Source organism: Eufriesea mexicana, unplaced genomic scaffold, assembly GCF_001483705.2.
Source record: "Eufriesea mexicana isolate 0111107269 unplaced genomic scaffold, ASM148370v2 scaffold6800, whole genome shotgun sequence".
Lineage (NCBI taxonomy): Eukaryota > Metazoa > Arthropoda > Insecta > Hymenoptera > Apidae > Eufriesea > Eufriesea mexicana.
This window is the reverse complement of record NW_016914668.1, coordinates 77,202-104,512: the sequence shown is the minus strand read 5'-3', so window position 1 is coordinate 104,512 and position 27,311 is coordinate 77,202. Positions and strand designations below refer to the sequence as shown.

The following is a 27,311-nucleotide window of genomic DNA, read 5'->3' as shown; positions in this document are numbered from 1 at the left end:
TACACGAAACGTCAAAGTCTGACTTGCTTGGTGGTAAGTAACGCTTGTTGGACATATTAAGATCCGATACAGAGGTAGACTTAAATCAAAGACGATGTTTTCTCATTCGAAATCTTTATTTCATCGATATATCTTCGAGTGAAAAAGATGGCGAAGAAAGCTACCTGTAGGTTTGTAAAATCCAAATGTCACGCAGAGTTGTAGGTACAAGTGAAGAGTATCAGAGTATCACGCGCTTCGCATGACCGAAAGAGATCACTGTGATATTCAAGAACAGCCTAGCAGGGACGCGAGAGTAAACACAGTCGTCTAGGATGAACGACACGATCGAGTGAGAGTACACTGAACTCGATACCTAGTGTTCGCATAAATCCTCGAAACAGATGCAATCTTAACCATAATATTCACTGAGTATGTTATAGTACGATACAATAGTACACAAACCAAGTTCGAATTAAGCTGATCATTTGTATTCACCCTGATGTGAGGACGGTCGTTGCCCACAGTGGACAAGGAGCTCATCTCCACGTCGTGCGCGCTGTCCGTGTTCCCCATTGTTTGATTCGATCAACGCGTCGTATCCAACATTCCTCCGGGATCACTCTCGCGTTCGCTTCTTTCCGCCCCGAAGCTTTCTTCCTACCCCTCGAGAAGATGCTTTCCCGAGCACGGGTGTCAGTCGTGTGCCACGTGTATTATTTATCTTCCATTGGTGCCAAACACCGACGGTACACAACGCCAAAGCGCCGTCTCGGACGAGATCCGATTTGTCCCAGTTTGTTGGCAACCGCAACGTTATTCGTCTAAATAGAATGGCTCGAGGGGCCACTCGAACAGACGCGCACCTTCGAGCACGTGGACCGAAAGCTCAGGCAGATCAGCGCGTATCACCAGGTATCACCAGGTATCACCGATGCACCAAATCCTATCACCCTTCCACGACCCGGTGAAGACGATCCTTCTCACGCTGATGGTACGTTGATGGAATTGCAGAAACATTACGAGGTGAGGACGCGAGGGAACGATTGCCGCTTTTCCACCGTGAGCAAAAGCAGAACCGAAAAGGAAGATCGCGAGGAACGGTGGGTCTATCTTGGGATCTCCCCACTCGAAAGTAGGTCCACCGGGAGGAAGGCGAACGCGAAACGACTGGTCCAGGTTGAAAATCGGAGCAGCTTGAGACGCTTTCTCGTCGTGCAACACCTCCGGCACGATTCCTCCGGGTAAACTATGCTCGTGCTCGTCTTCTCTAGCGACTCTATCTACGGCACACCGAGTGCCGCGGCGTAGAAAACCGCGGATCGCTGCCAAATCTTTCGGCAATGTCCCGAGGACGGGCTCTTTATATACCAAACGGCTACGAAAATAGGAAGAGCAAATAGACGTGGCCGTCTCACGTGAGCAACTCGTCTCGTTCTCTCTCTCTGTGTACCTTGCTCTGTCTCGCCGCTAACCAAGCTTAATAGAAGCTCTGTTTGAACTATGCGACAGATGGACGCGTCCGCGTCACCTGCGTCCACTTTGACTATAGGATTAAAAGACACTCTAATTGGACGTGAATCTTCTTTGGATGAGCCTGGAACTTTGTCTACGCTCTTTCTAGCCTAGCAGCCGATGTATTGTCTGCGAAAAAAGACGATTGTTGAAGTGTTGTAACAAAGAGAGGTTAGGAGGACCTTGCGATGCGCGTTTAGCGGTATAAATAGATCTCAGACTGAAGGAATATCGGAAGATTTTCGCACAAATTCTCCTAACATTTTGCTTTTGTTTCCAATGCATCGTGATATATGGAACTTGAGAATCTGCGATATTCTCGTGCTTATGAGATGCAGTGTATACACGATCCGGTTAATAGCGTTGCTTTTGGAGTAGATTGTATTTACACTGAAAGAACGATGAACCGAATCGATTATAGACATACAAATCTTATTATATTTTGGAAATTTGCTGATAGAATTTCTGGAATCTGCGACGAGTCTTCGTAAAAATGATTATAATGCTATACCCAATGGTGATACTAGCAATTGCTAATAATAAAGCGGAAAAGTGCAGTATTGATATTTTCTCGAATAAATTTCATCGAAGACCAACAGATGGCCAGTATAAATATTTTCAGAAACTATCATTCAGAGGCAAAGGAAATGCTTCTCTGACTCACTGCACTTGCACTCGTGTCAGTGACAGAGTTGAACCACAGTGAACGAAGTGTCAGGTCAGTTTGTCTTGCGCTGATAAAACTAATTCACGAGCATCCGTTTTATGACCGCGTCGGTTTAGAATTGGCATAGGCGCCTGTCAATTCGTTGACGCGCTCAGGTGTCAAGATCTTTGTTGTCCTGTGCCGCGCATCGTACTATTCTCGTTCGACAACGATATAGCGTGTGGTCCAAAAATAATCGCGAAAGCATGCTAAGTTACCTTTCGCCACGAAAGTTATGCTTGTCCTGTGCGCGAACACTTTTCCGAATTCCAATCGTGTGACACGATATGAAAGAAATAATATCACGTCTCGTAAAGGTCATGGATAGTTATGCAACGGTCTTAAAAGACAGACTGTCATTTGGCAAGGAACGCGTTAATAAAGTTTATCCGATACCTTCCGAGTATTGGACAGTTTTAGAGAAGAACGGATATTATTTAAGACCATTTAAAATTATTGTCGTAAAATCGAAATACGAAATTAGTTATAATAACGTTGACTAAAATTCAAAATTATCTTTATACTCGAAAAGGGAACGAAAATTAGATTTAACCCTTTCGCGGGTTCGACGAACCTCTAGCATACTCCGCCATTTTCTGTTTGGCCTGATGTCTGTACTAGCTTTATTTTCAGTTCGCTATTGAAATTAATATATACATTACTAATACATATTACATATATATATTAGTAATTATTAAGTTTACATATTAGTAATACATTAATATAATTATGACTTGCCGTATGTAGACGGCATCAGCTGCTGTAAACCAATAAATGACTGTCAATAAGTGACTGCTGTATATATACAGCACCCGTTGCGAAGGGTTAACGAAGAAAATGGATGTTAATAATGTATCCAGCGATACTAAAGAAAACTATTAAAGAAGAATATACGATTTTTGTGCTAGTTTGAAAATGTATGGATGCATTTGACAGACTTTAGACGAGGAAAAGAAAGTCCTAAATACTGTGTGCCGTTATAACAATATTAATTTTCTCGTGGAACGATAACGAGTATCACTGATACATCCAACGATACTAAAGAAGACTATTAAAGAAGAATATACGATTTTTGTACCAGTTTGAAAATGTATGGATGCATTTGACAGACTTTAGACGAGGAAAGAAAGTCCTAAATACTGTGTGCGGTTATAACCATATTAATTTTCTCGTGGCACGATAACGAGTATCACTGATACATCCAACGATACTAAAGAAGACTATTAAGGAAGAATATAGAATGTTTGTACTAGTTTGAAAATGTATGGATGCATATGACAGACTTTAGACGAGGAAAGAAGAATCCTAAGTACTGTATGCCGTTGTAACCATATTAATTTGCTCGTGGAACGATAACGAGTATCACCTTTTACACAGGCACTCTGCCACTTAGTTCGTTTAGCTGTGAATGGTACCACTGTTCCTGCCGTTGCAAATGGAACAATTGCAAATGGCACTCTGCAAATGGTCTCAATGTTATCCACGACCGAGAGTAGCACTCCTCTCTATAGAATCTCTCGTTTTATTCACTTAAGCGTAAGTAACGCCAATTTTTCTCTGATCACGAATAATGGTACCGTATAAACTTCCTTTTCTTCTACTTCGATCTGCATGCTTAGAATGAAAATCAGCCTCACGAACTGGGCAAACGAAATCTCCAGAAGGTACGAGTCTTTCAAGGATGCTATTCCGATGCCTTACTCTTGAATCCCCGATAACGGTAAAAATGACAGATTCGATCTATTTAATCCTACAACCTCGTTTTTCCTGGGAAATCGCAGGATTCATTTGAATTCCATAGGAACGTCAGACCATGAGAATTTGTTCTCGAAGGCAAGTGCCATTGTGCTTCGCGACGTGGAAAACGGCCATGCTTCGCGAACCTATGGAATTATTTTCATCGAGACTCGAGAATGCTACGGTTTCAAGATATTCCGAGGAGCTCGTAGCGAGGTGCTCCGAAAATAGCATTTTCACCGCGGTTACATCCTGCACGGACTGTGTTACGCGTCTTATTCGTTGCTGCTTGCTTTAAGTCTCCACGACATACCATTGAAAGACATTCTCCGTTAGCTTCGAAATTCGCGAAGAAAATCTCTTCCCGAGAGATATACCTTGACAGTTATACGAGCATATATTTTTAAACCAATGGGATGCTTTGCATAAATCTGGACGACCGTTCTTTAATTTTCACCACGCTTAAAAATAGGAAATACATAGCTTCGATCTCGATTGGGTCAAAGACTGGAGAAATACGTATCTACTTTGCGTGCATTTGAAATTTCAAGGATAGTGAAATAGTGGAAGAATAGAGGAAAAATTGGTGCAAGAGTAGTGGAAAAATTGGAGGGGATAGCTACTTCGAATGGGAAATATTTGGAAACGAAGAAATAGTATAATTTGGAAGAATCTAAATTTTCGATTAGGTCAAGAAGCGAAGAAATACGTATCGACTTTGGGTGCGTTGGAAATTTCCAGGATAGTTTAAACGCAAAAATTGTAGAGTATAGCCAATTTTAACAGAAAATCTTTGGAAATAAAGAAATGTTATAATTTTGAAGACTCTAAATTTTTGATTATGTCAAGAAATACTATAGTTATCGGACCTTGATAAATACATTTAACTAAATTTCTTTTTCCTAGACAACGTTTTGATTATTTATTTTTGTAATTTCCCTTTGAAATATCGTTTGTATCTATCTGTACAATATCCTGTGAGATCAGTTATCGATGCAAGATTCGTGTACATGAACATAAAACACCTGGATGCTGTGCATCTATTTATTTTACCGATATTTAATATCATAACACGTTTGCGAAGCAGTAGGCTCGACGAAAGATTGTTACCCTGAAAAGCAGGTCGTTTGGAAATAGCCTTTACATCGTACAATTGGCTCGATAGCGAGACGAAATAAACTAAGCCCGTATGGAAATGAATCTGACACAAGGAGCCTGCTTTTTTGTAAACTAACGTGTCGATTGATCTTCTCGAAACCTTCCCAGAATCACGCAGAGACGATTATTTCGGCGGTTAAAAACGGGCAAAAGACGTCAGTAGACGGGAAACACGCATACACTTAAGTCAAATGTTTTCAGTGAACAATGAGGTTAGTCGTTGGAGTTAAACGTCCTTGCCCGGTTCAGGAGAAAATTACGACGATTAGCGATAGCGTAAAAATATGTCTGCCTCGTGCATATACCGATTATCACATTTTTATAAATAGTTAGTGACACGACAACTTACACTTTTAATCTCGATATTTAGATCTCGACGAATCTACGATAGCACGATTATGATATTATAAACTGATCACCTCGAAGAGCACTGCAAGTGTTTATCAAAGAATCCAAGAATTCGATGGATCTAAAATACTGGAACAATCGTGTAATCTTTTATATTCCTCTTGTCATGAGACTTCAATTAGCACGGTATAATTTAAAGCAGAACGTTATGGATTTCCATTTCAAAGAAGTCGCTAAAAATTGGACGCCAAACACAATTTCGTGAACGCGAGTAGATAGTCTTAATTACCTACGAGTTTCAAAAATAGTAACCGCGTGATTGTTCAACGAGTTAGCACACCGATAATGTGCAGTTGCTCTGTTTATCCGCGGACATGTCAAAAGCTCGAGTTCTTTCCCCAGCTCGTTTACTGTTAATCTTCGTCTCGTAAATATTTAACGGCGCTACGAGGATCAGTTGTGGCTCTTACGTCTTTCAGATTCGTCGGTTGAATTACGTAGTGCAGCCTCGTCAATCGTTGGCACGCATCGCGAGATTATTTTGGTCATGGCGCCTGAACGAAAGCCACGCGACACCCAAACATCAGTCATTTTCCGCACCGAGCTTTTTACAGCTTCGGGATCATGAATTTCACCAGCATGTCGGTGTGTCTGTGCCATTTGAGAAATTGGAAAGCGAGGAAGACACGAGGATAGGTATCATAGGACCTGCGACAGCTGATACTGACAACGAGAGCCCTGGCAATAGCGTAAGTCAACGTTCATTGCCCTGTGACGAGGAAGGTGCTCGAACGAGAACGATTCTAAAGGAATATTCGCAAATCACGTAGAAACTTTCGTGGAGTCGTGAAATTTTATGCACGATCCTCGAAATTGGTACAAACCGTTACAAACACGTAGAGATGGATAGTAGATGGTAGATATTATCCCAAAGCAGACCCCGAGAGACCCTAGTCACTGTCATTACGATTCTAGGATCCGTAAATATTTAATATTTTAAGCTTCCTAAAGATACTGGAGGATTGAAACGTTCCAAGCTCTAAATCGTTGTCACCAAGAGTCCAAAAGACCCATAATCTTCTAAGATTTCACGCGCCATGTACCCCTTACTATACATCAGAGAACAACTACTGCAAATTAGGAAATATTTTAGGCTCTCTAAAAATTCTGAAGAATTGAAACGTTCCGAGCTCTGTCATTACCACTGAGAGTCCAAGAGACCCCTAATCTCCGGATATACTATATATCACTTACTATATATCAGAAAACAACTGCTGCAAATTAGAAAATATTTTGCAAGATTCTATACCACGTCCTTTCTCTCCAATTATACGTCGTATTGGAACACACGGAAGTAAAGCGATTCGACATAAACCAGGAGCAATCTATCCTCGAACCCCTCGTATCTTCGACCTTCATCAACTCTTTATCAACGTCAGCTGTCAACCAAATCCCTCCGTAAACACTTCAGCCTCACTTTCACCATCCATTACCCTAATCTACACGTCGAACGTATCTCGATCACGCATCTGCAACAGCCACGAAACATTGAAAGAGACGAGCCCAGTCTGCTAGACTATCTCCCCGGTAATGGAATCACCGTCTAATTAAAACACGCATTTAAATCCCTTCTCTGACTACCCAGTCGCCAGGAGTATAGCTAACAGATTAAGATAATGTATTTTAATGACTCCATAAAGATGCACGCTGCGCGGTGGAGCGCGTTAGGTGGCAGGAAGCGAGAGATCGTTCCAGCGAGTCGCACACCGAAAGGAAGCACCGAAATGTGGATACAGCAGGGTGTTGCTGACCCGACACGAGCGTCTACGGGGAAACAGAGAGACGAAAAAGGGTAGACAGCGAGATATCGAACGAGGGGCCCGAGAGGCCAAGGCCTTGGAGGCTGATCAGCCATGGTCGTTCCGTCGTTAACGCTGGCATATATGCACGGACAAACACGTCTACGCGAAGTCGAGATAATGTGGCAGACGCGTCCATCGTGTTAACCGTGCATTGCTATCGCGCAATTGTACAAATTACCGCCACGGGACAGCAAACGATTAGGTGCTTCCGTGTCGGCTGCTGTCCGACTTCGGTCAACCTCGGAAGCGCTTGATATGCTCGATATCGAGCAGACGAAGAACGAAGGAGTCCATTTTCCCCGATTTTTCCGCCTTGTTTTCTAATTTGACGTTTCTCTAGTGCTTCGTTCGAGCGTTAAGAAGATTCGCGAAGATGGAGTGTTCTGAAAGACAGGGAAATGCCGCAAATGTTTGCACAATGTTTGCTCCGAGACGTAAATACGTACATCCTTTTTCATTATTGCTTAGATGGAATTACATTTCTTTTTCTTTCTTTTCTTTTATTATCCCGTGACATATATCGTGCAATTTAGCTTCGCGTTGGGTGGACTGGATAACATTAGCTTTTAATTAGAAACAAATTTGACGAGGTGTCAGGGTGTTGCATGCATGAGTGAAACACTCGACTGTAAAACGCGAATAAAAACATGAAATTGCATTAAACGCATTGTGCGCCACGCAATATCGCGTGATTCCGCCATTACTGTGCTAATAAGAAGTTGTCCTTTCTTTTATGTCTGCAACATTGATTCTGCCACTTGGTACATTTTCCTGAGATACGCGTAGCATTAGAAAATTTTTAATTTCGTCAATATTTTTTCCTCGTAATAACTAAAACACAGATATCTGATATCAGATACCGTGGGAATAATTGGAAGATGTAATTTCTCGAATGAAATTGCAGCGTTTGTTAAGAAATGCGTAGGGAACTATCCGTATACAGCTGTATAGCAACGAAATATAGAAAGCTTGTTCTTCGTGAAAGATACAAATACATTTACGCAGATATAAAAGAGTGTACTTGTCATGGGTTACAATAATCCCCTCCGTATTTTACGGCGTTTAAAATCCAGCGATTCCAGAAAATGGAGGGTACTCATAAATCAAAATCCGAAGCACGACCTCTTGACAGCTACCCCACAGGGTAGGTCCCTAAATCACGAGACCCGAAAATCACTATTGGCCTGCAATATACCTGACACCATAGATGCAAGGCCTACGGTTTATTACAAGAGAAGATAATAACCCAAAGATGCACGTATTTACCCATTACCATGAAATAAAGATGAACTGTCATCTGCATGAACCTGCTTAACCTCGTATTTACTCGTATTGTTATTCAATTTCTCCGATCTACATGATCAATCTCGTGGAATGACAACTATGCTCGTTAATCGACGGAATGATATTTCTTCGTTATTTTCCAAGCTACCCCATAATTCAACGTACCGTAACGGAAAGTACAGAGACACTGTGGACCAAGGTCTGCTAGGAGGCTGCAGTATCGGCTAAGAAATCAGATATGATGTATGCAACGGCGCTACCAACGCCAAACATCGTGTCTCGCTAACGTTTATTTGACAACGGCGAGCGTTAAGCAAGTCCCTGATTAAGCGTTACAGCGCCGCCTTTATAACTCAGCCGAAGCGTTCATAGTGAAAGGGATGCAATTCAGTGGCTTGATTTACGATAACGATCCGGTAACAGCACGGTCACGATCCAATTATAATAATCTTTCCGTATTATTATTCGCCGTCCCGTGTCCACGGCGTTGCCACGAGATATATTTACACGTCTACATTAGATCCGCCGTAAGGTCTAACCGGGGCACATAGTCAGGCTATAATCACGTCGTCATTAACCTATCAAACCCCCGATCGTGTCTTATGGCTGATAACCGGCCGTTCATCTATAATGAATCAGAAAAGGGGCCACAGACTGGCGACAGGCTGATAATTGTCCGTCACGGACAAGGAACGAAATATTTCCCAGTCGAGCAACGACCAGGCTTGATCGATCCTTCGCGAGCAATTAGAATCGCAACGTGGCTCCTGGATAAAAGAAACGTCCCACTTTCGCGTCGATTAACGCGAATCTTCTTCGAGGAACTGTCATCGGGATCAAGTGTCAACGAGACAGTCGTTCCTCCGGAACGCGTCCGAATAGAAATCGAGCAAAGGGTATGGACGAATGAAAGAAGAACGCGATATGTAACAGCTTGCCACGCGATACTCGTTCGTTCCATTGAGCGAAATTGTGCACGTGGTCAAAGATCGCCAGCACTGGCTTCGCTCGTGCTTTCGACTCGTGGCTGAATCAGCGTGATTCAATGACAAATTCGAGTTCTCCGCTTGGTCCACGCACGCGCGCGGTCCTTTTAATGCGAGAATCAACCGCGGCCAGCGCAATAACAAATTAACAAATCTGAGAGTAACGTCACATCCTCATCTGGGTCCCGGCGCGGTGTAACGCGCTCGCGCGCGCTGGATCATGGATCACGCGTGGGACGACTGTACACGCTCCTTCTGCCCCTGAATTACCGTTTGCATTACACGGATACGGGATGAATCGCCGCTGTTCCTGCCGCTTTTGCTTCGTAATAGCATTGACCTTCTTCGTTCGATCGCGTGTCTTTCGGCTCGACGCTCAGGCGAGCTGATGCTAGCTCTATGGCAGGATTTACGCGTGTCGTCCTTTGCGAACCTTTGCTACTTTTAGTCCAATAGAGAGCCGAGTGTGTTTATAAATATTGTAGACCGCTGATTGCCCTGTCCAACAAATTTTAACTTTTTCTCTACTCTGTGATATTCGTCGGATGATTCTTGAACAGTCTTTTTCATCTACGCGAATTCTCGCACTTTTACAAACAATTGTTTAGCTGACGCGAATTTACTACACTGTGACGTATTCTGAAGGTCTAACAAGTCATTAAGATTGAATGTTGTCAATTGAATGTTGAGAAGGGTAAAATATGTATAACATGTATATGTTTCCAGGTGCTTTTGTATACTGACCACAAAATCTCTAAATCATATGTAATTTGAAACAGTTTCGTTATTCGATATATAAAAACAAATGAATTTCTATAATGAAATTTGAAAAAAGGTATTTAAAGTATAATAAAAGAATATTTCAATCGGTATACCGAAAGGACCCTAAAGGAAAATTGGTGGAAGCTCAATGAGTTTGGAATACCCTACACTTTTTCAACAAATCGAAGTACTCTTACATAAAATATAATAAAGTATTTCAACAAATGCTTTATCGGCAAACACGATTAACGAAACAACCCTTAAATTTGAATCTAATTTCGCTTCGCATTAGCGGTATTTATTAATATTCACGAACTTTTGACGATCTCGACGCTCCACGTTTCCCAATTATTATAATTAACCCCTTTCCTTACCTTTCAAGTACCGATGGAGCGTGCCATAATCAACAGCAACGTTGGACATGTCGAGACACGTTGGACACGTCGAACCACTACGTGTGAACGATGCAAAGAATAACACATAACTGAGACACAAAGCTATCGAAAACTATAACTAGAAGCTTGACCTGTAGTGTTTACGTTGGACCCTATCTACGAACGCTCACGCCCGTTACACTTGTGTTTCGCCGGTTTTCCTTAACATTAATTCTCACGCGATACTGTAAGCGAAAGAATTAATATAAAATTGTTAAAAAATAAAATCCCACGCAACTTTGAAGGTAAGAATGGATCTTCTAACGTGTTCACTTTTCGTGTAATACAATACTTCGTTTCAGACAAAAATACAGAGGAAATAAAAATATTTCCACATACACTTACGTATCATGAAAATTTATCCTATGGAAATTCGAATGTAGTCCTAATTTATACAAAATGTATAAATTATCAAATTTATTATTGACAGTAAATTGTTCACGACGTAAATTTATAATAAAAGTGAAAAAATTAATAAATTATTGGCTATTACTTGATCTTACAATGTACTTGTGTTAAAATGTACCTAAAATTTGCAAAAAGTTTATAAATTATTACACTGATTGTTAATAACAAATTAATATTGTTAATAACCATTTGTTCGCGACGTATATTTATAATAAAAATGAAAAAATTAATAAATTATTCGCTATTACAGAGGAAAAATAATAATTAATAGAATCGACAAAATTCGGAAGTCTTCGGCCCTTTGATATCGATACTAGCACACAATTAAAAATGGAGGGAGAAAAGGAAGCTGCAATGAGTAAAACGAACAACTAAATATCTCCGAATTTCTAATTGACTCGTGTTAACATTCCAATACAGGAAAAGCGAACATAGCCTGATCTGAACTGGATAACATATCATACACACCCAGCACAAATGAAATATTAACCTACATAAGTACTCGCGACTGCTATGCTTACGACGAAAATTATTCGAATCGTTTGTCGTACGACGCCACAGAACACCAGACAAATCATAAAAGAAAATCGACTCACCATTAGTATCTCGCTTCATTGTAACGATGCAGCTCAAAATTATCAACAATATTGAACGTGCGCCTTATTCTCTCTGTGGTATTGTAGTCTCCACTTCGGATTGATGAACCTGTCTATCCGTTTCTCGAAATTTCTTCACGCCACTCGGGAAAATGCGCGGTAACATGACGCCATAATGGACTGCGCAGGAAAAGTTGCGCGACAGTTGACGCATGCGCAGTTTGCAACTTCATTTATTCCAAATATTGGAATGCGCGCGAAATATGACTACGTATAGAATTGTTTATTCTCGCTTAATTGATTCCTAATATTAATTACTTATAATATAATAGGCTATAAATGGAAGAACTGCTATAATAGTATTTATAAATGGCGGAAAATGAATAAATTCTTCGAACTGCATTGTAAGATTAAATTGAAGTAGCAAAAGATTAATAAATAATAAAAGATTATTATACAATTCCATAATTTGTATAATAAAATTTTTCAACCTGACACTTCTGTACTTTTGTTACCGATTTTACTATATTTTAATTTATTGCAGCACACACAACTTTTTACATAGTAAATGCAGAAAAGGAAAGATTTTTTTATCTAATTAATCTTACTATTTCTATCTTTTGGATATTTGAGCTTTTAAAGGGAATTTAGAATTGCTTATGACAAATGTAATGTGTAAATTTACTCTGTACAAGAATAAATAAAATTACATTTGCAATTAAATTTACAATTAAATTTATAAAAAACAAATTATTGAATTTATTGTTGATAACAAATTGCCCAAATTACGACTTTATAAAAACGATAGAAAAAAGAAGTAACTTATTAGATATGATAAGAGAAAAGTAATTTTTAATGGATCGGTAAAATTCGGAAATTTTCGGCCGATTTCGGAAACTGATGGGGGGTCATATAAAGGCCACCGCGCGAGTACTTAGTCCTTTGCCGGTTCGGAGTTCGCATGGGACACTTCGGGGGCAAGACCAGGCACTTCCGGGTCTTCACCAGTGGGACCATGGCGACCTTCCCGAGGGTCACAGGTGGGCAAGCTAGTTGGCTTTAGTAAGTCATTTTTAGTACAGTTTTTTTTTCGGTTTTATTTTCTCGTTGCTATTTAAATATTTCGTTGTTGGTTTTTTATGTCTCATCGTTGGATTATTCCTTCCATTGGTTTCATCTTTGTGGTTTATATTCGTTTCATTTTAATTTTATTTCCCCTAACTAATGAATTTTCTTCCAGACCATATTTTCTTTACAGGTTTATTATCTGAATTCGTTGGTTTGAGCTCGGGTTCATTTATCGTTTTGACTTTTTGATAGTAACTTCTAAGATTTCGAAAAGGGGGTCGGAGGTGTGGTTGGAGGTGGAATAAGGGGTGGGCTGGTGGTGAGGTTGAAGTGGATGGTGGTCATTGTCTAGATCTTCGGACTAGTCGATAGCCATTGTCTACTTCACCCATACACCACCCCCACCCTCTTATAATTTAATAATAAAACTCTTCTTTCAGAATCTACTTATTTTAATTTCCGAATTTGGAATTCTATTTCTAAATTCTTTCATCGATGGTTTGTTATCTCGAATTCGGTTTTATTTCATCGGTGGATTGTTTCTGTCTCATCGATGGATTGTTCCTTCCATTTGGTTAATAAGCTTCTATTTTCTTTCCTCTTACTAATCTGTTCCCTTTCAAGTTTATATTTACATTAATATATTTCACATTTTTCAGCTTTTAATTTTCATCTTTTCAAGTTTCTCAAGATTTAATTTGGAAGATATCGCTGGATGACAGGGGATGCATGTGTTTAGACATAAGTAATTATAAGTAGTTATAAGATAGATAGCTAGATTAAGTCTCATGTGCGCGTTATGTGTACAAAGGTAAGCCACCTAACTTGAAGCGAATATTTTCATTCTATATTCATTCTCTCCTATCCCTCTCGTTTATCAGATAGAACATAATTGTTCTCGTGATAATCGCGATCGTTCGTAAGTACCGACTAGCCTACGCGACGTGCTCCCGTGTACTTGACAATTCCATGCTTCGTAAGTCATTCAAACGACTCGTTCCGACACTCATTTCAGCCACTGCCACTCTTGTCATGCATCGGTTCTAGGGTGGTCGGCGGGCTGGGGTTGCATCTGGTATCAATACGAGGGTCTGTCGGCCCTGGTCGTCCTGGGTGCCAATCTGTGCACACGACTGGGGTATGGGTCTTGCAGTCGGACATTGCATATCGTACCTACGGTCAGACCCCATGGGATGATTCCTTAATTGGTTTCTCCCCCATGTGGCAGGGGAACGGCGTGACCAGCTGCAAAGCCTCGCTAGGGACCCTCGGGTTGATTCTGGGTGTTTCGCTGGTTCGTCGACTACCTTCGTTCGCGAGTAAGTCATGGCAGAGTCTGTGGTGGCTGGGGTGGGTTAGGTTTGATCGGGAGGGTGCCGAGGTATGAAGTTGCCTTGTACACGGGAGTACGTTTCGTAGGCTAGTCGGTCTTTCGAATAATCGCAAATTCGTTCGGGCGCGTCGCGATTTTTCACTTGCTCGCGTCTTTCATGTTTCATTCCCTATTTTTATGGGAACTTCGTAATATTAAAATCTATTGAAATAAAATATCTTAGTGTTGCGACAGTAAAGTTTTAGTGTACCGAATCGAAGTACCCTTTGTAAGACACGATATTTAGTAAAGTGTCTGTAGATTCATTTTAACTTGTTTCGCTCCAAGTTAGATTAGGGTATCTTTGATACAGATAGCACCAATAGGTTGCGTCACTAGGGCGCATGTCCGGGTCTTGATGCGTAGTCACCTCCACGTGGTGAGACCTGGTAATTGGTATCGTTTTCCAAAGAAAATTCTTTGGGAAACGATGTCAAGCTAAGAGCTACGCACCAAGTTTAAGATATTTCCTATCTATTGTAAATTTTCAATCTTCCTTTTGAACTTTGTCAATGTTACCAAATTTTATAGCAAAATATTTCCATAGGCTGTTATATGCTAGCTCGACTGTATCTGACACTTGGGTTACGCGTATGTACGGCACTGTTGCGACATGAAAAGCGAGAAATTTCGATTGCGGATTCGTTTTCAGGAAAGTAAACTCTACAATAGTATGAATGGTCCTTCATAATGGTCCCTTTTTCTACGAATTCTTTCATGGAAAGATAATTATTATATTATAGCTAGTATAGAATTGATAACTTTTAGGAATTTTTGTAGTTACTCTAGATTGTAACAAACACTTGGGTGTTATAAAAATAGACTCTTATATGAAATTTATTTTCAGTAATCATGTACAATGTAAGCAAAAATAGTATTTTCTAGAATATACTTTACGATTTTAAGTAATACTTACATATGTATGTCTATGAATGCGACTTGATACATATTGCAAGATAAGGCATTAATGCATATGAAAACATGAAAACTACTCTCTGACCTTGCATATCGTAATGTCAAGGAATATTGGTTATGTGGAAACTATATTTGACTGCGTAATCGTAAACGTGTGTCATAGCTGATAGCGGAGATTCGTGAGAATTGATAAATTATTGGTAATGCGTGTGCAAAACTGATATTACCAATTATTCCGTTAAATTATTGCGTGTAGTGATAATAAAGAAAAAGAAATGGAGCTTGCTTTTATTTGTTCGCAAGGAAAGATTAAATAGATCAGAGTGAAGAACCGATAAGTTTTTTAAATAGAAACTTAAATTGGATCAATTGTTCCGAGCACGTGAAGAAGCAAAAGAAATGGTACCGATTAAAGTTGTTTCATCTTCTTTATAGGATTTAAAAAGCTGAATTGAAAGCGGAAAAGAAAATTGATATTGGTATGCTATTGGTAATTATTAGACCGATTGAATTTGTACTTTTTATTTTTTCTTTTAATGTCATTTCAACCAGCTAAATTGAAGATAAGAAGTTAATGAACATATTAAGAAATCGATCATAACCTTACGGTGACGTATTAATTTAGACCAATTGCGGCTATTATTATTAATGACTATGGGATTGTAATTGCTAGAACGGCGCCTTTCTCTTCCAAAATTGAAACAATCGAATTGCAAAAGAAAATTTTCGAAGCTTTGTAAAACGAAACCTATTTCTAGCAGTTTACTGAAAACCTACTTTCGTAAAATTTTTTCAATTATTCCAGATAAGATAAAAATCCATGTCTAGCTCAATATGAGATTCCTATTTCAAACGCAGTTTTAATATACGTGTAAATAAAATTAGGAAGAACCTGTGTCAAAAAGATAAAAATTTCAATATCGAAATCCTCTGGGCTCCTAAACCAACTTTTCGATAACTAAACGTCAATCTAAAATAATCATCGACTTTCGTTAAATATACGCTTATTACGCAATTATGTATGAAGATAAAATACGTAGAATTATATTTAGCTGTACTTGCCATACATTCATATAGATCGGATAAAATCTCTTTGATAAAAATTCCGCATCCTTATGACGAATCTTTGCCAAGTGTATGCAGAAAAAATTGGACGTTTTTAAAACGTAACACATGTAAAATGCTCATTACGAAAATACACGTGGTAATTCAGTAGATAAAAGGTTTCGCGACATTGCGATAATTTGTCGCAAGACTAACGTTACAAGCTATTAGAATCATGTGATTATAATATCGTTATGACGCGTTATTCAAGTTTATACGAACGATAATATTCGCTTTTATCTTTAATTGTACCAAATACTTATCTAATCTCGAATAAACTGCCTGTGTATACGTTTAACTTCCATAAATCTTCCACCACTTCCTAGAAGGTTGAATCAGATCCGCGAGGACTAATTTTCAAGAAGGAAGCTTAGGAAAATTTCATCCGTAGGACAAAGGACTTTTACTCGAATTCTCGACAATTAAAAATGTCACTTCGCATATTTCAGAAACGTGCAAAGTTGATATAAATGCTTAATAGCGAATGCTCGATATAAATGATACAAATCCTTATCATCTACTCTAGTTTAATCCACTGCTCCAGTTATGGTATCGTAAAATGACTGATATCTCCAGGATCCATTGATAAATCTCGCGCTACTGGATGCTGTTGGCAGTACAAATGAAACTATTTTATTTCAACATCCTGATAAACTTAATTTTGCCGAATAAAAAGCACAAAAATATGTTTGACTTTAGTCACGAATAGAATTACGACATTCTTCTTTTAATCCTCTTTTAATCCTCTACACACGGAATTATTTTTCAAACGAAAGGTTTTGGACGAAGAAACGACACGTACCGAGAGGTCACGAAGGATTACAAAAATGATGAACTTCGTATTTTCATATTTCCTAGTACACCAATCGTAACGTCGAAGGACTTTGACTTCTAACAGTCATTCGCAGAAGGATGAAATAATTATCTTTGAAATACATGGCGGCAGTAATTATCTGGAAATAGGCAATACTGCACGATCATATTGAACAGTGAAGACGTTAATGATCCCTAATGAAGCCTAACGTTCCGAGATATCGCGAATTCGCACAGTTAACTGGGAATAGGTAAATACAAGTGGAAAATGATTCGGTAAAAATCAGCACGATCCTTTCACTGACACTCGCGCACGCGTATCTCATTCTGAGAAACAAGGCAGAACTTACAATTGCAAAATCACGGTTACACAATTCTTTGCATAACGTAATTCCCTGCATTTGAATACAGTAAACCGTATATACCGTCGTTCATTCGGAATGAGGCATGATACACGCCTTTTTAAGAGTCGCTACGTATCGTCAGGCTTATCTACATAAAATGTGCCTGGTTTATCAGATAACGGTATGTCTATATGAATTTCTATCGCGGCAGGGATATCGCGTGCATTTCCCTTCGTGAATATACCGATCAATCGTGTCTGGAATGGCGCAATAGTCGGCGTTATCTGATACACCGCGACTCTGATTTTTCATCGTGGCCGAAAAATCCACGAAATAAAAGGCCAGACTGCATCTGGGGACTGGTATCGATCTTGCACAGCCTGGTTTTTCTGCGTCGATCAGCTATGCGTGAAATATCCCGCTGAAACGGAGTAATGCACTTTGATGGATGCAGTTAATACGCGTGGTGCAAATCCAGCGCGCCACTTAATGAGAATTTAACGGAAAATTGGTTAAGGTATGGCGAATGATTTATGGCAGTAGGTAGAACCTACTAGATAGAATTTCCTTCAGATTTTTTCCCCGATAAAAGTATATTAATTAACACTTTGCTCTCGAGAGACGACTCTCGGTCGCCATTTAATCAGATTCTAAAGATCGATATCAATTAATATATTAAATTTAGAATTATCCAACGATGCGGGGAATGTCGAAGTAAAATAATTCTACCTCTTAATTTGCATACGATTTCTTATTCACCGTTTCAAAAATATCATCCAGTTACTATTTTTCCGTAACCTAAAAAATCGCCCAGTGCGAAGGGTTAATAACAGAGTCTATATAGGGGGTACTCGCGTATATAGTTAAGTAACGATATAAAATAATTAAAAAAGAAAATGGCGGTTGATGTAACGCGTGTTAACTGCTCTATTGCCTGAATAGGACTGGAAATGTAAAGAGGAAAAGGTTAGAATAATTATACCCTGCAACGTAATGTCCTAGTCTTTTTGCTTACGTCACTAGCCATGGCTTTGATATCAGGAACCATAGAAAAGAGACACACCTTATCTTTGCCCTCCAACAAACTTATTTCTTCGCAAGGCAAGGAATTTCTCTTATCTATCGTTACGATATCCAATGCTTAAGTCTAGGTATTAGAGACCGAATACCTGCTCCAGTTTTTTCTACGCAACAAGCGTAATTAATTTCCAAAGCGAAACGCTTGAGGGAATTTACGATTTCAATAATCTAGGCGAAACGGAATTTTTTCTATCCACTTCTCCAATAGAACTTGTTACTCCCCGAGATACAAAGTAGTATCAAACTTCGTATACACATCTAACTGTTTTTCGTGCCATATTTACGCAAGATTTTCGTAATACTGTAAATACACAGAACCCAAAATTCTTTCTCTTTTGCCGTTATTGAAACAGTTGTTATTTCAAAGATACGAGAATGCCTCTTTTTCTTCGTTGGAAAGGAAGAAATATCGAGAATAAAGGGTGAAAAAGGGGCAGTATAGCATCTCGCAGTGGGATTCGACAAGAGAACAAAGGTTTACGGGGACAGGGATAAAGTAGATGAGGCAGCCAGCGGAGTTCAGTTGGCAGCGCGATCATCGATATTTATGAAGCCACCCTGTACATAAATCGCCGGCGAAGGATAGTCGAACGGTCTCGAGACGCGTTCGCGTGATTTCTGCTTCTAGGAGACCAGTGAACCCGACGATCGAACGTTCTATCGGTGGACGGCGACGCACATGGACGTACACAGGCCCGACGCGCGCGTGTCGCGACGCCTCGCGCCGCTCGAGTTATCGCCGCGTCCGCCGCGGAATCGCGTGCACCGCGACCGCCGAGACGCGAACGCGTCCGTAAACTGGTTAGCATTGACCTTTTTAATTTGATTACGACGCCAGATAAATCTGGCAGAAGCGAACTGTTTCTATGTACCATTGCATCATGCCCTCGGGATGCAATAGAACGGAGGCAAGCATTCGTATTGAGAATTGAGATTATCGAGTTACAGACAGAGGATCATTGACTAGCTATTAAACCTGTTTGTGTTACATGAATATCATTATTTTCAGTCATTTTCGCGGCGATTGGTGATTTCTGGGTTTGCGGATTCTTTTCTCTCGGCTGTTTCGTCGGGTTAATTAGGGGTAATTGCGAGGAAATTGATGTTCAACGTTGATTAAGGCGGAACGAGGATTATAATGAGATTGGAATTGAAATTTGTTATGAGGTCGATACCGATTTTGCGATCGTGCCAAAAAGCTGCGTATCGTTGTAATTACTAGTTAATTAGACGATAAATGATAGTGAATTATTCAACAGCTGTATAGACTCGGAGAGAAATTAGGAAGTATAAAGTACCACGATACGTTAATAAAATTCTTCGACCTATAAATTCTGTATCTCTGTATTACTAATTTCGAGTATGCTATAATTAATTGCGATAAGTATTCTTTATATGTTCCATGGCTGTTCTTAATCAATGACCTCCGATTAATCTAATTCTATAATTTTTAATACGGTACGGATATTTTAAGTTAAGTCTATACCAGAAATTCAGTGCATGGCAATATAAATGTTGCAATTTGCAAAAAATATGTAAATTAGTAATAATAAGGTATATCGTTAACAGCAATATAGTTTAACTTCGCCTACGATATCACACGAGATTCGTGGTAAGGAAATTCGGGCCAAACATGGGTGTAACGGGCGTGAGACGTGGTTCGTAGGATCCAACGTTAGAAATTTTCGCCAATGTCTTTCAATCTCAGTTACGTGTTATTCTTCGTCATATTCCGACGAAATGTCTCGACATGTCCGATGTTGCTGTTCACTATGGCCCAAGCCATCGAAACTTACAAGGTAAGGCAAGGAGATAATGACGAATTGGTTTAGATTAAAAATTGACAATAAAGGTAAAAAAGGTGAAAAATTAATTATTTATGAAATCGATAAAATTGGGAAATTTTCGCCGACCTTTGAGCTATCAAAGGCTATATAAAGGCCACTAAATTACGTCTAAATTCTCTTTAAAAGGGGATGGGGTTCAGAAATGGAGTTGAGGTAGCCGGTGGTCGTTGACTAGACCATTGATTAGTTAATAACCACTGTCCACTCCACCCTCACCCACGTGCTTTAAATAATTAAATAATCATTTTTTAATTATTATTAATAAAATCGGTAAATTTTCGCCAATCTTTGGTCTATCAAGGGCTATGTAAAGGTCACTGAATTACATCTAAATTTTCTTCAATGGTGGATGGGGTTCGAAAATAGGGCTGGTCTATGTTCGTTAGCTAGACTATTGGTTATCTGATAGCCATTGTTCAAATTAATATTCGAATATCTCATCTCTCTTGGTTCATTTACATCTCGCCGAGCTGTTGCATTTGTTTGCCGTGTGTTTATAATCGCTTTTATTTCTGTCCAATTCATTTTCTTTCGCGTTTCTCCATATTTTCTATTTTATTTTCTGTTCGAAGGATATTTTCGTTAGACAAGCGTATCTTTATTACACATTGTTGCCAGTGGGTAGGTTTGTCAGAGTCTGGACGAGTGGCTACCTCTATGTGGTGAAACCTGGTAATTGGTATCGTTTCCCAAAGAGAAATCTGCCAGGCTAGGAGCTACGTATAAAAGGTAAGATATTTCTTCCGAGATATCGCAAATTCGTAATAAATCACGACTATTGCATCGAGGTATAAATTAACGTAGATTAAGCTAGTTATAAATTCGTATTTTTACTCCGAAGTTTTACGAAAAAGTTAACGAGACTGATTTTGTAATAATCCAGGCTGTATGTATCGATCAGAAATTTCAGTCATCCACAGCTTTCCAACTAGAATTTCTATATATCATGACAGATTTAGTTACACTGTCGTTATTCGCGAATTAATAATTCCGACATATTCGCAAATCACGTCTTCCCTTTCCTCCGTGTATTACAGTTCACATTGTATGTTAATGACGCTCTTTATAAACGTTACTTTTCCACAGACTTTTATTTTAAAATATATTTTTAAATTACTCGGCTTATTTCTTTTCACGTTCTTATTCGTATATGTATATCCCTTCTTCTTGCCATATCTTATAGAAAAATTCGTCCGTTAATGGTACAACAAACGAGCAGGGAGAATAATCAGGAGACTTCTTAGCACGTGAACGACGAAATCGTAAACTGCATGGATCATCAATGACTCACAGCGAATTACGTAGAGCGGGGGTCATCAATGACCCACTATGCAGTTTATATTATTCATCACACGGAACCAGTAACCACCTACGGTGGCCTCTTTGCTTCCTGTCGCGTGGGTATACATAGCACCCACGGTAGATATTTCGCTTTTTGCAGAATGGATCATGTATAATCTATGGCTCGAGCATACACCGGCGTTCACAGATGATTCACAGCAGGTCGTACACCCACAGGCAACTTTTTCTCTCCGTTCTATGTATACGTCACAAATGTCCCATCGTTATTCCTTAATAAAGATGTCTCGTGCTCCGTTGTTAGACGCTGTGCTTTTTAAATAATCGTTCATTGGACTCTTCTGTGAAGGATCAGGGTAATGTCATACATGGAAAAAAGTCTGATTCCTGAATAGACAGGCAGCGTGAATGAACGTTGTTATTCGTATAAAATATGGTTAACAAGGCCAAGTTCATAATTACGTATAATTGGTGATATTATTGAGCAAGATTTTTCTCATAAATGACGAAGGTACGAGTAAGACGAATGAAGAGAAAGTTCCGCCATTTCTCCTCAGCTGTAAGTTATACTGTATTACCACTGTGTTTCCCATTATCTATTGCCAAGAATCTAACCTGTTCGAATAATTTCACTCCATCAAACCTAACTCCACTGCCTCGATCTAATTGCTGAACAATTAGCAGGCATGAATTAAGTACAAGTGTGCAAGGAAATATTCTGAACATTCGACTAACGATAGAACTATGAAACTAGTCAAAATAATTAATTAAGCTTAATTAAATTTCCAAACTTTGTGCTTTCGAATAATTTATATAGCTGCTTTTAACAGAATTAAATTACTGTCTTTTACCTAATTAAGAGCGAGATAGTATACACCATATTTGACACTAAACCTATCACATTTGGTCAAACTGAAGACCCTTGAAAAATATTGAAGAATTGGTTATACGTATACCAAAAAACAAATCACATAGTGAAGTGACCAAAGCGATAATATCGACCGCGGAATTTGAAGAAAAAGATTGAAAAATAGCTATGGCAGGTACACATTTCTCAGCTTTTCTGCTTCCCAGTCTAATTTCTAAAGCTGTACAAAAGCACGTGAAATCTTTTCCATGTTAACCACGGTGCATGTATAATATATACGGTTCCCAGGTCAGCAGCTATCTTTCACCTATTCCACCCTGATCATGTCCGTATTATACGCCTTTCTAACGAAATTACAATAAATTTCAGTCTAGTGCAATATTCTAATTCCGTGCACATCGTCTTGAGAGTGTTAAAGCCACTCGTTGCACAGTGTTCGCCGCGTGGTTGTAAGAGACGCGTGTTCTGCATATCGTGCCTAGCATAGAAGTCCACGAACTCCAGACGTACTCGCGTGACTTCTGCTACTTTGAGACCGCTGAACTCGCCCTGGTCAACAATCGAACGCAACCCGTCTCTCCCCTCGAGAACACCGTGCTGCGATATTCCACCCTTCGCGAACACGACCATGCGTGGGTGTACCGGTACTGTTATGTTAATATACCTCGGTGCTTTGCAGAACACGAGAGACGCGATTGTTTCGACCAGTGTCGCTCAACTTCCCTTCGGAACAAAGACACCCTCGCGATATCCGAAATGGTATCGAACCGATGGGGTATTTAACCCCTTACAACGCCGTAACGACTCCGACTCGTCGCGAATTCTTCACCCTAAACGATATAAAGATGAATTACACTGACGTGAAACTAAAATCGTATTTAACGTATTTCAACGCGCGGAAAATTTGTAGAGATCCTAGAAATTTGTGTAATTTTATTGCCAATAGAATTGCTATACGGTGGCTGATTAAAATTCAGTAAGTTTGCGATGCAGAGTTTCTCAATCATGGCGCAAGGGGTTCAGAGGATCGGAGTATCGGGAAGTGTGTATAAGTATGGGAAAGTTGAGAATTACGAACATAATACGGAATGCAAGAAATGTACTGTAACATGTAAAATTTTCATTTATTTTCAGACTGTAGATGGGTTCGAAACTTCGAGATTAATTCAGGATTTTTGTGATTTAGTTTACGTAGGGTATTGGGTATCTTCTCAGTGAAAGAAGAGAGGAAAGAAATTCCCTTTAAACCGTTTGATGTAAATTCTAATAAAGAAAAGATTGGTTACGTTGTTATGGTACGAGATAGGTTGCTAAGAAATTTCAGTTGCTAGGAGGTTTCATGGTTATTCATGCTTAAAATGCATCTTATGCTAATCGTATCTTATGCACGATGGTCATGTGCCTTCTAATTTTTGTATAATCCAACCATCACCTTGTACATTTTAATGACTTCCACGTGCCTAACCTTTATACCAATAACTGTTCTACAAAAGAAATTCTTCGAACCATTTTTCGGGCTGTACGAAAACGAAGTCGAAATTATTCGAAAAGCCTATTTGAATGTTAAAATCGGAAGATATAAAAACGTTAATTTGAGAACCTCTTTCCTAAAGGATATTGCCATGTTTTCACCGACATCGCACACCACTGTTTGCATACGAAATAGTGCATATAGGTGCACGCTAAGGTGTAATGCTATTAGTAATGTTATCCAAATGTACCATTTAGGAGGATATCTGGCTATACTTAATTTTCGATTCACTATCGTACGGTTTATACAATATTTCCCGGAGTGCTCAAAGATGCCTAACATCATTTTCAAAATCATCGTCAACGTTAACCAAATTTAACCCTCTGCACTCGGCGACTTTTTCGTTACAGAAAATTAGTAATTCGAAGACTTTCTGCCATAAAATCGACAATATTTTTAAAACGGTGAATAAGAAATCGTGTACAGATTAAAACGTGGAATTATTTTCGACATTCCACATTTCGTTGGGTAATTTTAAACTTAATATATTAATTAACATCGATTTTCAGAATCTGATTAAATGGCAGCTGAGAATCATCCCTCGAGTGCAAAGGGTTTAATAATATATAATAGTACATGTATCGCATAAACTAATATGTAATAACTGTAGAATAATAGCTAAACTTAATTTTCGAGACTGCAGAAATTGATAAACAATTTATTTAGGTATGAAATATAAAACTTGTGACTGCCACGATTATAAAATGATCATTTAATCATTGAATTCGTGATTGAATTTATCAAACTGATTACTGATATACTTTTCCACAAAACACTCGAACTATTTCCGTCTATTTTTTATAAACAATTGTTTGTACTCTAAAAATATACTGCAACCATTGTACAACCCTAATTCGACAGAACGAAATTTCGATAGTTCCGGGTTACGATCAAGGACAATATGCTTTGATCGATAGATTAATTTCATTGTTACATGGATATGAATAGATACACTTCCGGTGTATGACGTTATCCCCGATACTAGAGCATATAACACGTATTTTCAAAAGCTATAAACGTCATGGCCAACTCGATCGGTATTTGCCTTGTTCCTACGATAGCCTTGCATATTTCTCGTTCTAAATGATTTACCATTACTTCTTCCATATGCTTAATAGCCTCGTTGCAATCCTTGTTCTTTACATCCGGAAATCGTTCTCAGTGCTGCCATATTCACGCGTCACATTTTTATTCCTAATTTTCTGCTTTGTATCTCGTCGCTAGAACTATCACTGATACGAGATATAAAAGCACCTAACACGGTGAGAATTTACCGTGATAAATCCGTAATTTCTTCCATCTTTTATCTGATCGTCAATTTCACGGGATTTAACTTCGAATGGCAAGTTTAAATTAAATGATAAATCTATACAAATGACATTACAAGGTATCTGGAAAATTTCTGATGATTATTACTCGGAAAATTACCTCCTAAACATATTAATTGCATTTTAATTGTCTAACTATTGCATATGATTTCTTAGATATTACAAATCACTTCCTGTCAACTGTATCCGCGATTGTTTCCAGGATTTTCGTTTCTCTAAGGAAGCGACAAAATTTTCCACTTAATGAGGGGTATACGCACTTCCATGGAATACTTATTTCTTCGTATTTTAATGAAATTATACACGTAGATGACGGCTAGACACGCACACGAGTGGATGAATCATCTGGCGCTGTGGAAGATTTATATAGGAGCACCGGTTATCTAACCTTAGCATGCGCACACGAGTATTAATGTGGCAAGACCCCTCGATCTATGTCGCATGGATCACCTGTGATCCACGATACGTGTTAAACAAGAGCAAAAATTTTGATCTCCCGATAACCAGTGGAATAATACACGTTATCTTACACAGGTAACTAGTTTTACGTGATAAATTATCTCAACGCAATGGAAAATACCATAAAAATTCCTGACAATTGTCACAAGTCACGAGGAAGATCCTCTTATTTTATGACATGGTATAAAAATAGCAAATTTTCTATTACTTTCCTATGCAGGATTCCGGTTTTTGATATACAGCAAGATAAAATTTCATTTTTCTCTGTGCTTTAATAAATCATGGAAAACTAAATATTAATTTTCCAATTTAGTAAACCTGCCAGGCAGATTAAATAATTAGTCGTGGTAGATGAAACGCTTAGGTATCGACGAAATAATTCGATTGCAAGTGTTTCTCGAGAAAGATCATGCTGTCAAGTGACAGAAGCTTCAAGTTGAACGCAGAATTTTTAATCAAACTGTGATAAATAATAAAAATAAAATTTCCTATCTCGAATCTCGATGAGAAACTTCGTATTTCGAAACAATTCCTGCCCGACCACTGAAATCGGAACTCGAGTGCAAAGCAAACCGAATGGCAAAATAGTTGGCGGCAAAGTGTACCGGAAGTGAACGCTTTTGAGTGTTCCGTCGTCTGGTATGAAGAGGAACGAGTGAAATGGTACACTGAAAACTCATTGTAATCGCGAGGTAATTTCTCTCTTAATATACGATTATGTTTCCATCGAGATATCGAAGTGAAATGCTGCGTGGGTCACCGATGACTCATAATGTACGAGCGGAAGGCGAAACTTTCTTTTTTAACGAACCTCTCCATCTTCCGCTTTATATTAACGCCAGGCAGGAGAAAATAAAAGCATTGCCAATTAGCAGAATGTACCTCACTAAAAAGTTCTCGAACACCTGACAGCGAATTTCCTTACAACGTTGACAGAGTTAGAAGATGTTCGAATATGGCTTAAGTAAATGAAAGGATCACGTGGAAAAATTAAACTATTGGAGCTTCTGGGAAGCGAACATGAGTCTTTGGAAGCATCTCGGAGGACAAAAGACAATTCACGGAACTCGTAAATGACCATAGACAAGAATTCTTGAATAGTGCAGAAGGAAAAACAGGCTTGCGACGACAGATGTGCGTTTTATTGTTCGAATCAGTCGAGGAACAGCCAAGCACCATACACCACGAATAACCGCGATTGTTATCGTTGCGGACAGGAAGTGATAAATGTCGCAGAAAAATTATATTTCTTTCGATGGAGTAAGATGCAAGCTCTTGGCAAATAAAGGAAGGGATATAACGGAGGAAAATCTGAATTTCAAATTACTTTTGGAAAAATTTTATCCAAGTCATGGACGCGATAAATAGTCATTGAACCAGATACTTGGAGTAAGCTAAGTACAAGTGTACTTGACCGACTTTCAAAAGTAAAAAGAATTCCTCAACTCCGACTTAATGTTTCCCGACACAACATTCATGATCCTCGAGAAGCTAATACATGGAATGCC

General features: G+C 39.0%; 1 protein-coding gene across 4 annotated transcripts in view; it reads right to left on the bottom strand.

Moving 5' to 3' along the window:
- The window catches only part of LOC108552431 (proton-coupled amino acid transporter-like protein pathetic), a 54,759-nt gene that overhangs the window by 17,736 nt on the left and 9,712 nt on the right, over positions 1-27,311 (bottom strand). The window contains exon 1 of one of the 4 annotated variants that reach the window (XM_017906969.1): positions 11,776-11,938. The exons of 1 other annotated variant lie outside the window; for it this stretch is intronic. In XM_017906969.1, coding sequence (XP_017762458.1) covers positions 11,776-11,778 — 3 coding nt within the window. In that variant the 5' untranslated portion in view covers positions 11,779-11,938. Of the gene's footprint in view, positions 1-444; positions 999-11,775; positions 11,939-27,311 lie in introns of those variants that run through there. 2 more of the 4 variants (XM_017906965.1, XM_017906966.1) reach the window with 2 other exon arrangements.